General features: G+C 42.0%; 1 protein-coding gene across 1 annotated transcript in view; it reads right to left on the bottom strand.

Annotated features, from left to right (window-relative positions):
- Positions 1-12,369, bottom strand: part of Dchs2 (dachsous cadherin-related 2) — a 211,934-nt gene that overhangs the window by 53,287 nt on the left and 146,278 nt on the right. The window contains exons 9-10 of the mRNA XM_060378495.1: positions 10,683-11,526; positions 7,048-7,287 (exon numbers count right to left, since the gene is read on the bottom strand). Of these exons, the coding sequence (XP_060234478.1) occupies positions 7,048-7,287; positions 10,683-11,526 (1,084 nt within the window). The remainder of the gene's footprint in view (positions 1-7,047; positions 7,288-10,682; positions 11,527-12,369) is intronic.

Below are 12,369 nucleotides of genomic sequence, written 5' to 3'. Positions count from 1 at the left end.
GCTTCTGATACTAGACCTCGGGGCCTGCAGGCCCATGACTTCTTCCTGTGCTCCTTAGGAGCACCCCTCCCCAGTGTCTTTCCTGATGCAGCCAAGCCAGAGTGTCACTCCATCAAACTTGCTTCTTCCCCAGGTCTTGTGACTTTTGGTTGAGAATTCCCAGTAGTGCCTCTTTCTGCTCTCCTTGCTTGCCCAGAGGATACTGAGATGCAGAAAAGGTCCAAATAGCACAGGCTAAGGCCACAAAAATGTCACCGTCATCTCCGATTGTCTGCAGTCATAGCTCACATACACATAGTATGTGCACAGTTTCATCAATGAGCATGCAGCATTCTAAGGCGACAGGCAGATGATAAGAATACAGTGCTATCGGAAGATGACAGTCTCTACCCCATGAGGCTGACACTACAGCACTTGGTACAAATAAGGACGCATGCAAGTACAGTTCTACAGAATACGACATGACTGGCCAAGCAGAGACGCCCTCTGCAGGACCTTGAAGATCAACAGTGGTTAACTAGTAAGAAGAATAAAATTCACACGCTTCACCTAGAACGTCTCTCATTATATGGACCCTGCTTGTTCCTCCAACTCTTCTTATGGGTCATGTCCTTGCTATTTTCCTGTCCTCCTTATTTCACTTTTGCTCTCTGAACATGCTAAGCTTTGTTTTGCTTGAAGCCTCTGCAAGCCTCTGTAATTGCCATTTCCTGTTTGCTTTTCCTTCACTTTTTTTTTTTTTGTCTTTTAACACAGCACATTTCACATCTAAATCCATGCTTCTGTGGATTCTCTGGATTCTCTAAAACTATGGCTTGCCTTTGCCCAGTGACTTCCTCCAGGGTCCTTCTTCAAAGACTTGTCCCAAAGAGATGCTAGAAGAAGGCTGAAGGTCCAAAGGAGAAGGGGCTGGGGACAAGATTCTGCAGTAAAGAGCACTTACTGTTCTTGCAGTAGACCTGAGTTCAGTTCCCAGCACCTACAAAGATGCTCACAACCATTTGTAATTTTCCGTTCCAGAGGAGCCTGATGCCCTTTTCTGGCTCTCATGGGCATTGTGTACACATCATGCATAGACAGACAGACAGACAGACATACATGCAGACATACATGCAGGTGAAACAATCAAAACACATTAAACAAACAAACAAATAAATAAATAAATATTTTTTTTTGTTTTGAAAGGGGGACAAAATTGGATTTGATTCTTCCTAGTAGCACGTTGCGTGTCCAGCACTCTTCTGTCCTTTTAGCACTCCAAGCTCCAGATTCTGCAAGGCCCTTTGTCTTATAGTCTGTCCTCTGAGTTCCAAATCTTCTCTTTTTGAATCTATGTGGTAGCTGCTTTCAGACTCATCCCCCATGCCTTCCCCTACCTTCATAGTATCTCTTTGCTCACTCGGCTATCCAGCAACAGTACTGCAGCATCTCAAATTCTTGGCAGGGAAACTGGACCCTCTATCCTTGAATAGAGTGCTAAGTGCTTTGTCACAGGAAGGTGAAAGAATAGCCATAAATTATCACTTTCATGATAGCATGGATAGCTACCCCCTTGGGTTGAGCCTAAGTTGTAGACAGATAATAATGCATATGAACACAAACCTGGGGAATATATATAAACCAATTTAACTACATGAGAAAGACTGATGTCTTAAAGCAGAATATGGCATTGGCTGTGAAGACTTACTAATATTCTGTGTGTCTACTCGGAATAACACATATGTCATTTTCCAACTAGGAAGACCACCTTTTATGCGCTCAACAGTGACATGATGCACACAGTCCTCAGATATTTCTAATTCCAGAAGAGGGCACACTTCTCTGACTGTTTGGGAGGTGAGTGTGAACAAATAAGTAAAAGAATATACTTCGAAGATTAAAGACGACCTGAAGCCATTTATGACTCATGAGCTTTGTTTTCTCAGATCATGAAGTCAAAGCACAGATTGAGTATCGACATTGTATCTCTCACTACCATAAGAATCTGGGCTATGTGGTATATATGCAAGATTAGAGTCTCACAACAGCGTAATGCAGCCATGACCACTCAGGCCTTTACAGCCATTGAAGCAGGACAGTCTCTCCAAGCATGGTTGGCTACCATAAAAAGCTAAAATGATACGCTCAGGATGCGAGGCTAAGCACTGCACTCAGGGTCAGCCGCTTTGGACCCAGAGAAGAGCATGTCTGATTGCATGTGGGGAAAAAAGGTATCGGACGGGTCTGATGCTCTTTGGGTGGATGACACCTAAATGAACATCGGTACAAAGTCCCAATTTATTTCTAATATCAGAGATCAGACCTCTACTCTTGCCTGATGCGTCTAAAACAAAAAGGGGGAACTGTAGAGAGCTGCGTAACGCCGCGCCTTAAAGATGGAGCTGGTTTCCGCCTTCCACCTTCCCGATGGTGAGTGCTCTCTGTCACGAACAACTCCACATTTGGCTAAGGCCGAGGATCTGGCTTGCTTCTGTGTATGTGGACCTATCTGCATTGCCCACGTGGCACACTGGGGTTGGCTACCCAGAGGCTATTTAAGCTGTGGGCTGGCTTTCCCCAGGGTCAGATGATTGTTCAAGGTTCCTGAATAAACTGCATTGAAAAAAATAAAAAATAAATAAAAAAGAATCTGGGCTAAAAGAAAGTAAAATATACTTAATCCAAGTTTAAATGTAGAAGAGAGATCGTCAGCAAATACAATGGAATCAGAGTTCAGACCAAAATTTTAACAAATATTGTCTCAGAGTGAGTGAGATCATGATTGGTCCATGTTCATTTCCCCCTTTCTATAAATGCATTCATCACTGGAATCTAAATAGTGTGAGAGAGAAATGTAAATAGTGTGGGTCAACAAAATACCAACAAAAGGCCAACAGAACAGGAGTAAGAGGTTAGCAGAAGTATACTGAGCTTATAATCAGCGTGTCACTGTGGCTCCTCTAGCAATGGCCTCAGATTGAGAAATCCAAGATTTTACATCCCCAAAGCCTACCTCGCCTCTAAGTTCCTCTGTTAGAACATGGTCAAGATGAAAGTTTCTGAAATCAGGGAAAGAACAAGCAATACTGGATGGTGCCTGAATCTTAGAGCTCTCTTAATGCCACAATAAGAGCTCTCTCTCTTAATGTGTTGGGCTGAATCTAAAACCAGCAAGGGCTGTTGGTAAAGATTCAGAAAGCAGACTGACAAGCAACTACAACAGATGGCCAGAGGAAATATGTCTTCATGAGGAAAGTGACATTGTGCCCGCTTGGCAGGAGAGATACCATGATGAAGAAATTGATATTAAAAACGTCATAGCCAGCTCTGTCTGCTCCTGAGAGAAGTTATTACAAAATGCGTACATTAACATATTTTAGTATCTAGGAATGGGGACGAAGCTTAGTGGTAGAACTCTTGCTAAGATGTGCAAAACCCTAGTTTCATGCCCAGATAACAATAAAGGAGGCTATTTTAGCATCTTTATCCTTTGATTTAATGGGCACACGTAAGTGCCCTTGGCAGGTGTACATCGCGGCTTTTGTGAGGAGTCCTGGCAGTGCTCCAAAGGCTTGAGGGTAAATAATCCCTATTTAACTCCTTCCCTTCATCCCAAAACATATTTCCTCCCGCAGTTTACGTATCTAACATTAGATATGCATCATAAACAGTGGAGTCAGAAACAGAGTCAATGAAATGCTGGGCTTTCCCCTGACTCCATGAGTGGGCTGAAGGGACGAAGCGCACACCATACAAGGAGAAAGCCCTGTCCAAGAACCAGACACTGTTTATTCAAGATGATGCCAGGTACGGAGGACACTTGCACGGGACACAAGAGACTAGCTTACTGACCAATGTGCTGCTTTGTTAAAGTGTAATGTTTCACCACCACTGAGCAAGTGCCATAACCCCAAAGCCATCGGCCCCATAAGGTGCCTCCTCCTCCGGGGAGCCAGAGGCAGTCATAGCCATCTCTGCACGATAACAATGGCACTCTTGTTGGGGGACCAAATGCTGGGAAATTTTAATACCTCAGTTAAAATCTGGTAGTTGTTTTTTTTTTCTTTTTCCTTTTAAAACAAGAAAAAGTTCTGCTAGATTCAGAGTGAGTCACACAATATAAACATTCAAATCCCTTTGGACTTTGAATGCCAAGCAGAACTGAGTACTTACATCTCAAAAATCTGCATTCTAGAATGCCAGAGCACATATGCTCAGCTCTCGGGTATTAAGTAACACTATAGTATTTTTAAATACACACTATAAAGTAAACCATTCATAAATTCCAACCCGATGCCAGGTATGTTAAAATCCTGAGTACGTCATTTAATTCTCATGCATCATTCCGTTTCATTGTTTTAACCCACTAAATGCAAAAGAAAGAAATCCAGAGGAAGTATATTCAAACACACATGCACACACACACACAGAGGGAGTCATGTGTATTTACAAAACACCTGCTAAACTGAGCTGGCTTCATTTAAAAACATAGTAAATATAGTGCTTACATGAAATTCTCAAAAGTTTTAAAAATTTTAATCAATTCTTTAAAAAAAGGGAAAAACTTTCAGTAACCCAAACCATCTCCAAGACACATAAGATTAGATGAAATCTGGGGTGATGTTAAGTTGTATTTCCAATATCCATAAATGTAAAGCCACAAAAATAATAGCCCAAGCACTGCACTCAGGGTCAGCCGCTTTGGACCCAGAGAAGAGCAAGTCTGATTGCATGCGGGTTGATGCCCCAGGTCCCGCCTCTGAGAAAAAGGTATCAGACGGGTCTGATGCTCTTTGGGTGGATGACACCTAAATGAACATCGGTACAAAGTCCCAATTTATTTCTAATATCAGAGATCAGACCTCTACTCTTGCCTGATGCGTCTAAAACAAAAAGGGGGAACTGTAGAGAGCTGCGGAATGCTATGCCTTAAAGATGGAGCTGGTTTCTGCCTTCCACCTTCCCGATGGTGAGTGCTCTCTGTCACAAACAACTCCACATTTGGCTAAGGCTGAGGATCTGGCTTGCTTCCATGTATGTGGACCTATGTGCATTGCCCACATGGCATGCTGGGGTTGGCTACCCAGAGGCTATTTAAGCTGTGGGCTGGCTTTCCCCAGGGTCAGATGATTGTTCAAGGTTCCTGAATAAACTGCATTGAAAATAATAATAATAATAATAGCCCTGCAACTAAATTTTCAGCTGTAGTTTATCCCTATAGTGATAAGGTTTCAACTCAAATGTAATCAGAGGTTACAAGAGAAAGTGACATTAATACGACACAATTTCACAGAAAAGGGAAAAAGGTAGAAGGATTGAAAAGTTTACTTATGGCAATGTCTTAAGAGAGTCAAAAAATTGAGAGAAATTCCCCTCTCCCTTTTCAAACATGAAAAAAAAAAAAAAAAAAAGAACCCCCGTACAGAAAATAAAAGTAATGAAGAAAGGCCAAGGGGAGGAGGATGCAGGCAGCTTTAGCTGCAGGTCAGCGAGGGCTCAGCCTGAGCTGTCCTCTTTGGGAAGCGGTTCCGGAGTCCCACGGAGGCCCGTGCTGCTGCTTATAGCGGGGAACCCTGGACCAGAGCGTTACTAAACCAGGGCCACTGCGGTGCGGAAGGCACAGTCTGTACGTGTTCCCATTGTTCTTATCGTCCCAAAGCAAACTTTGCAAGAGCGTCAACTTCTCAGCACAGAGGGAGAACAGCTGTGAGCATGCTCCTTCCTGAGCGCCCTGAGGAAAAGACTTTGATTACACTGCCCCACTCTGGTCAAAGAGGGAAAATAACGCGAGCCCTTAAAATCCCAAGCAGCTTACACAAACACACATCAAAGGCCCATTGTTGCCAAGTGGTGTTTCCCGAGAGGGCAGAGGAGCTCCAATAGGAACTCAGTTTGAAGGCTAAACAAACTCATCTTTTACTCTTCTGAGCAACATGTAGGGGAGAAAGACCAGACTTAGTACGATTGGTGTTGTGAAAACATCGCTTTGGTTTTTGTAAATGTGAAGGTAAATCTTACAAACGTTAAGTTTTAAAGACTAGCTAACCAATGATTTCTATTATTCTCAAGAAGAAAAAACCAGAATGTGCTGTTAATAGCAAAAACTGAGCTGTCAATTCTTATCACTATTTGATTTAAAATAAAGGTAGAGTATCATTAAATCTGCTGTGTCTTAAACGTTTAAAGAGCCCCAGCAATGTTCAGGAGCAAGGTGGAGACACTCATAAATTCCCAGGCACACTAACTGTTCCTTTCAGAGTTGTGTGCCCGTATAGTGTGTTAACTGTGGAGTTAACACTGGCCATTCCCTCTGCCAGTTGGTATTAACTCTTTTCACACAGTAAAATGCCTTCACACTTACAACAGGACTACATGTTAGCAATGAAATTGTCTCCATTTTACTAAGAAGAACAGAGAATGTTAGTAACTGCTTCAAAGTGTCTCAGCTTAAGAAAGAAATGTTTCTGGAACTTAAACCCAGGCCTCCTGACATGAATGCCATGGCTGTGGCAGCCAGCCATCCACGGACGAGATGAGAACCACGAGTCTTCTCGGGCTCCATGCATCCGGTGCCTTCTGAGGCAAAGGAGAACCTGTGTGCACCTCTGCTGCTATCTCGGTAAAACCAACAACTTACCTGTTAGTCAGGCACGTGCCGCTCCAAATAATAACAGCGATTAATACGAACAGATGCTAGGTGAAAACAGGCTGCCTTTACAGCTTTTGGTCTCGTGTACGTCTCTGGAAACACTTGGTATCTGAAGTAAGCAGTGACTTCATTTCCTCTTAGCTATCATTTTTCTTAATTTATCCAGGATTATGATTTGTGTGTATGCAAATGTGCATGCATGTGGTATACCACACATGTGGAGGTCAGAAGAGAACGTTTGAGAATCATTCGTCTCCTTCTATCACGGTTCCAGAAACCCACCTCGGGCTGTTGGTCTCCCAGCAAGCATTTCCCCACTCATGGGCCTCACTTTTCTGTTATTACTATTTTATATCAACTATAGCTCTTCGGTGCCTTTTATAGTGTCAATCACCCTTTCTCCATAGTTTTCCGATTACCTGAATCTGAGTCCTCGGCTTCGACCCTGGTGACCAACACCCCTGGACCTTGGTTTTCTCTAACAGAAGTTTCATACAGAAGTTGCTTAAATACAGGAGTCTCGTCATTTACATCAAGGACAGTAACTGTCAGGGTCTGGGATGAAGAAAGTGCTGGCGTGCCACCATCATGGGCCACAAGGGTCAGGACGTGCTGAGTTTTCACTTCGTAGTCAAAAGGGCGAGCTGTTCTTAGCAAGCCTGCGTTGAAAGAGAAGACACAGTGGGCTGTGGATGTCGCCTGGCTTAGGGCTGGTCACTCTAGTGTGGCTTATGATGCACTGTTAAACTCACTTTTCACTGCCAGGGAATGAATCATAAAATACAGAATGGAATTTATGAACCAACTTCAAATTCTTATATTAGCTACAACAGAAAATTAACATTCTTTGTCAGAAAAGTCAATTTAAGTTATAAAGACAATAACAAATTTAAAAGTATCCTATATGATTATCTGAAAGACCTACATCAAAGTTAAGAGTCTATCCAACATTTCCTTCACTTTCAAAAGTATCTATGATACTAATAACAGATATTCTGTGACACATGATGTATGTAAAAGTAACCAACTCACAAAAATGTGTATAAGACTCCATTGCTCTTGACAGTTGATTGTTGTTAAGGAATTGCTGTCTGTTACACTTCCTGTTTGTTAACTGCCAATTGTTTTATTAACAATAAAGGGCGAAGATACTGCAGCTCAGACAATAACCTTCACAAATAAGCTGCCTTTCTATCCCACTGCATTGAACCCCATAACCTGTATGTGCAGTGTTCCACACAGACAGCCATTGCTGGATAATAACGCTCACATATACTTTTAGGACTGCTGATTGCCTTCATATTTTTTCCTCAAATAATTAAATATTGAAATATATTTTTGAAATAGTTTTTTTTTAAATAATTACTCATTGGGGCCATAGGAAAACTCACTATGTTTTTATTTTAATTAGAAACATGAGCCTTGTGAGAGGAAAAGTCTCCCATTTCATATGGGGGTACATTCTGTAATTATCATTTTATGTCTTTGAAAAATACCTCAAAAGAAATAGCCATTGTAATAGCTCAAGATTCATGATGCCAGCATTACTAAGACACAATTCAAGTTTATTCCTCCTTTTTAACGGGCTGAAACAGACCTTCCTTGGGCATCTTGGAAAGCATTTAAAGGGCCATTAAATCAGCTGCAAGGAGAGCCACAGCTCTTGCAGAAGTCATCAGCGTGCGCCTGGAGAATCTCTTGTCGGCTGCGTACTTAGGTGGTGTTCACGCAAGCCTCAGAAGGGAACCATATGTCAGGGTCTGAGAAATGTTCTGATAAAACTTCCCAACAGGATAGAGCCGGCTAGGCTCTCAATGTCCAAATCCTAGACATTCACTCATTCCAACCAGTGTTCTGCACAGCTGGCCAAAGAGTTTATAGCTCAGTTTCCCCTTAGTTTCATGTTTGAAATCACTATTTTGTAGACAATGAGATAGTAATCCGTAAGTTATTTTTTAATATCCTGAAAATCACATAAAGGAAAGTTCATTTCCAAAGTATATAGGGCTGATACTTTGGGTACAATCTTTTATCATATCACCTTAAAAAACAACCACAAAAACAGAAAAACAGCGGATGCTATTTGTCAACATGGTGACAGAAGACCACTGAAATGGCAGTGAGCAACATTTGTGCAGAGAGCACGACCTTGGGTAAATGCTGATGTAAAAAATAAAATGTTACAATTAATGTGAAAAACAATGTCGCTAATGAGCAAAAGAATCCAGGTATTAAAAGCTGTCTGTTATTTCCAGTTAATGGACAGTGCTGCCTTGCACAATCTACAGGCGCATATCCACACCAAAGTCTTTGCGTGTGATCCTGACCCCACCTTGCTTTACTCCTAGCAGCACCTCCTACGTCAAGCACGTAGTGGCTTTTGCATCCTCCTCTCCCCAAATACAAGCTACAGAGCAGTTAATACCAGCAAAGGATTCAAGCAAAGCCAGTTCTCCAAATACAATATCCATGATTTGGATATAAGCATGTGTGTGTGTGTGTGTGTGTGTGTGTGTGTGTGTGTGTGTGTGTGTGTCAGTGCCGTGGGTGTTGCATCTCTCTAGACTTCTGCCTGTCACATAGCAACTACTGGGGTGGGACTGTTACAGAACAATGAACAAGAAGAGTTGGTAGAAATGCAGAGAAATCAAAATCCTTGGATAGTGTTGTTTTTAATGGAAGACATTTCAAGTGGAAAATAGTATGATGATCCCTCAAAATATTTTTAAATTAGAGAAGTCCCATTCTTCCAGAGAAGTACAGCAGTATTAAAAATTGTTTTAATTACGAAGTATCATACCCAACACCACTTCTGAACGTTATGCAAAAAAATTAAAATCAGTGTTTCTAAGAGGCAGTAGCAATGTCAAGTTCGCTTTCGTGCTGTTCATAATAGCCAAAGTTAGACATAACTCATAGGTCTGTAAGCAGATGAATGATGATAGAAAATATGATACATGCATGCAATGTTCTGTAAAAATCACAAATTTATGACTAGAGCAGGTTATAAAAAAATTATTGATCCCAAAAGGTTTGGTTCCTTGATTATCTCCTTTTAAGAAAGCAACAGAAACTTTCATTTACATTAAAAGAAAAGCCATTAAAAAAAACCACAACAACAAACAGAAGGCGGATAATGTTGTGAATAGAAACATGCTTTTGTTTTGGTCCAGGTGTGGGATGTGGGACTGATTCAGGTGGTCCACAGCAGCAGACTATTTGCTCTGCGTGGGCTCTGAGAGCTCTTTGCCAGCTGCAGACAGTTTAAATCTGAGGACTCTGGAGAGGGAATAAACGCCAGAGTCCAGAAAGTGTGGAGCAATGAGAAAGAGCGAGGCTGCTGCCGCTTCCCCCTTGCTGCTCCTGGTTGCTGCTGTGAAACAAGAAGATGGAGATCTCCTGAAATGAGGACTGAGACTGGCTCCAAGGAACCTGGACCCTGACCAGCAGGAAGCAGCTAAGAAAGAACTGTGCCCCCTCTCCCACTAACCCTTTCTCTCTCCCACCTGTGTTGGGGTGTTGGAAGGGATTGGGGTGGAGTAGGGAGAAAAAGATATAAAAATGTAAATGAAAGTTTTTTAAAAGAATGCCAACATATGTGTGATGGCATGTCTGGTATGGACTTTGAAGACATTGTGCTGACTGAAATAAGCTGTTCAGACAAAGACAAACACTGCATGATTCCATGTGTGTAAGGTATTTAAAATGATCTGATTTATAGAATTATCAAGAGGAGTGGTGCTTACTTGGGATGCATACAATAGGAAATGGGGTGACTCTTAGGGTCTTATTGTAGAGCACTGAGTCCACAGTCAAGGATGTATTCTGTAAATGACACTCTTAGGAATGTTGTTCTCGCTGTAAATTTTATTTTGACAGAGTTGGGCAGAGTGGCGTATACCTGCAATCCTAGCACTTGGGAAGCAGAGGAGGCAGAGCAGGAGTTCAGTGTCATTCTCGGCTACTCCAAAGTCATCCTGGGATATTTGGGAGCTTGTGTCAAACAAAACATAACGAAATGCTTAGTGAACTAAAATAATCCAGAACACTTTACCTGATGACCCATCTAACATGAAGACCATGTCCTCATTTCCTGAGAGTATGTTGTATGTTACTTCTCCGTTCATCTCCGCATCCAGGTCCTGGGCGCTCACGCGGTGCACCAGGGAGCCCACCTCAGCATCCTCCCTGACGAAGGCGATGGGCTGGGACACAAAGGTGGGGCTGTGGTCATTCATATCCAAAACCACCACTTCTGCCACCAGTGACCTCCATCGCCGGTCGGTCACATTCGCTGCCTGATCAGATGCGGTTACGATCAGAATGAAAGATGGGACATTCTCTCTGTCCAGAGGAGATACAGTGACCAGTGTGCCGGAGGAGGGGTGGATGAGAAACGGGTTCATGCCAACACGGCTGGACTCTGCAAAGTACTGTATCCTGCTGTTCAGAAAACTGCCATCGCCGTCTTTGGCATTGAAGGTGTACACCGCAGTCCCCACGGGGACATTCTCCTTCACACTTATCACAACGAACTCATCCTGGAAGGATGGGGAATGGTCGTTCTGGTCTTCCACATCCACACTCAGGAAGACTGTGCTATTCCAGGGAGGGCTTTGGCTGTGGTCATTAGAAATCACCCTGATAAGATAGTGAGATGTGGTTTCATAGTCGAGTTCCTTGGAGAGGAACAAGTCTCCTGTCGAGCTGTCCACTTCAAAGTGGCCATCCTTGTCTTCCGCAACAATGCTGAAGTGTAACGTCCCACTGTGGTGCTGCTGAGGGGGATCAGGTGACCACATCAGGCTCATGACTTTTGTAGGCTTCGTGGTTTCCGGGATAACTAAATGTCGGATGTTCTGAGACAGAAAAGCCTTCCCTTTGGAGAGTGGTATCACCTAAAATAAGAACAACAACAACAAAAAATCTATTGCTGCAGAGTACTTGAAAACTAACTCCAAGTATCACTACTGATAGGTAAGTTTAAGCATCAATGTATATTATGTATCATACTGGAAGCTGATTTCTATTTGTGTTTTATATATGAGTTACTTGGTGAAAAAAACACCTTTTAATAGAATTCTAACATGTATCAAAAGACTGAAATTTGCTCTATATCAGAGCTAAGAGAGCACACCTTTTAGGTTGCTGTGAATGACTGTACCATGTTCTGCTGGAATGCTCTTGATAATTCTTCAGTGTGAGTGTTGGACAGCTGATTCTTCCAATTGTCCAAAATCCTAGAGATCTATCTAGCCACAATGACACCTTTGGGCACTGAAATAGTCGTGTCTTTGTTGAAACAAAAGGCATGACCACACCAAATTTTCTCCTAACCCAAACTTTAATTATGAAAGACAGTTTGAATACAGTCGTCTTGGGGAAATAACCTATTTATTGTTATATATAATATTTATTCTTATATATATCTATAAGCTTATATTATGTTTATAGTGTGTTAACATTACTTACTATTATGTGAGCAACAAGGAGGCTAGTTATGCACACACCGTAATTTTGACTAGATAAAGGTAATTTTCTCCTTCTACAAAAATGTCCCGTGACTTGGTTTTGTTGTTCTTGCTTTGTTATGATTAGATTAATGTAAAGCTTTGAAACATGGACCTCAGGTAATTGTTATAAACTTTAAATTTTCAAAAACTTGTGTGATTTATTTACAGCCATTTGTTTACATACAAGGTCCTCCTGCAAACTTACCAATTCATTGGAATCAGAAATAA

This window comes from Meriones unguiculatus, chromosome 2 (genome assembly GCF_030254825.1).
Source record: "Meriones unguiculatus strain TT.TT164.6M chromosome 2, Bangor_MerUng_6.1, whole genome shotgun sequence".
NCBI classification, from domain to species: Eukaryota; Metazoa; Chordata; class Mammalia; order Rodentia; family Muridae; genus Meriones; species Meriones unguiculatus.
This window is presented reverse-complemented; position numbering and strand designations above follow the sequence as displayed.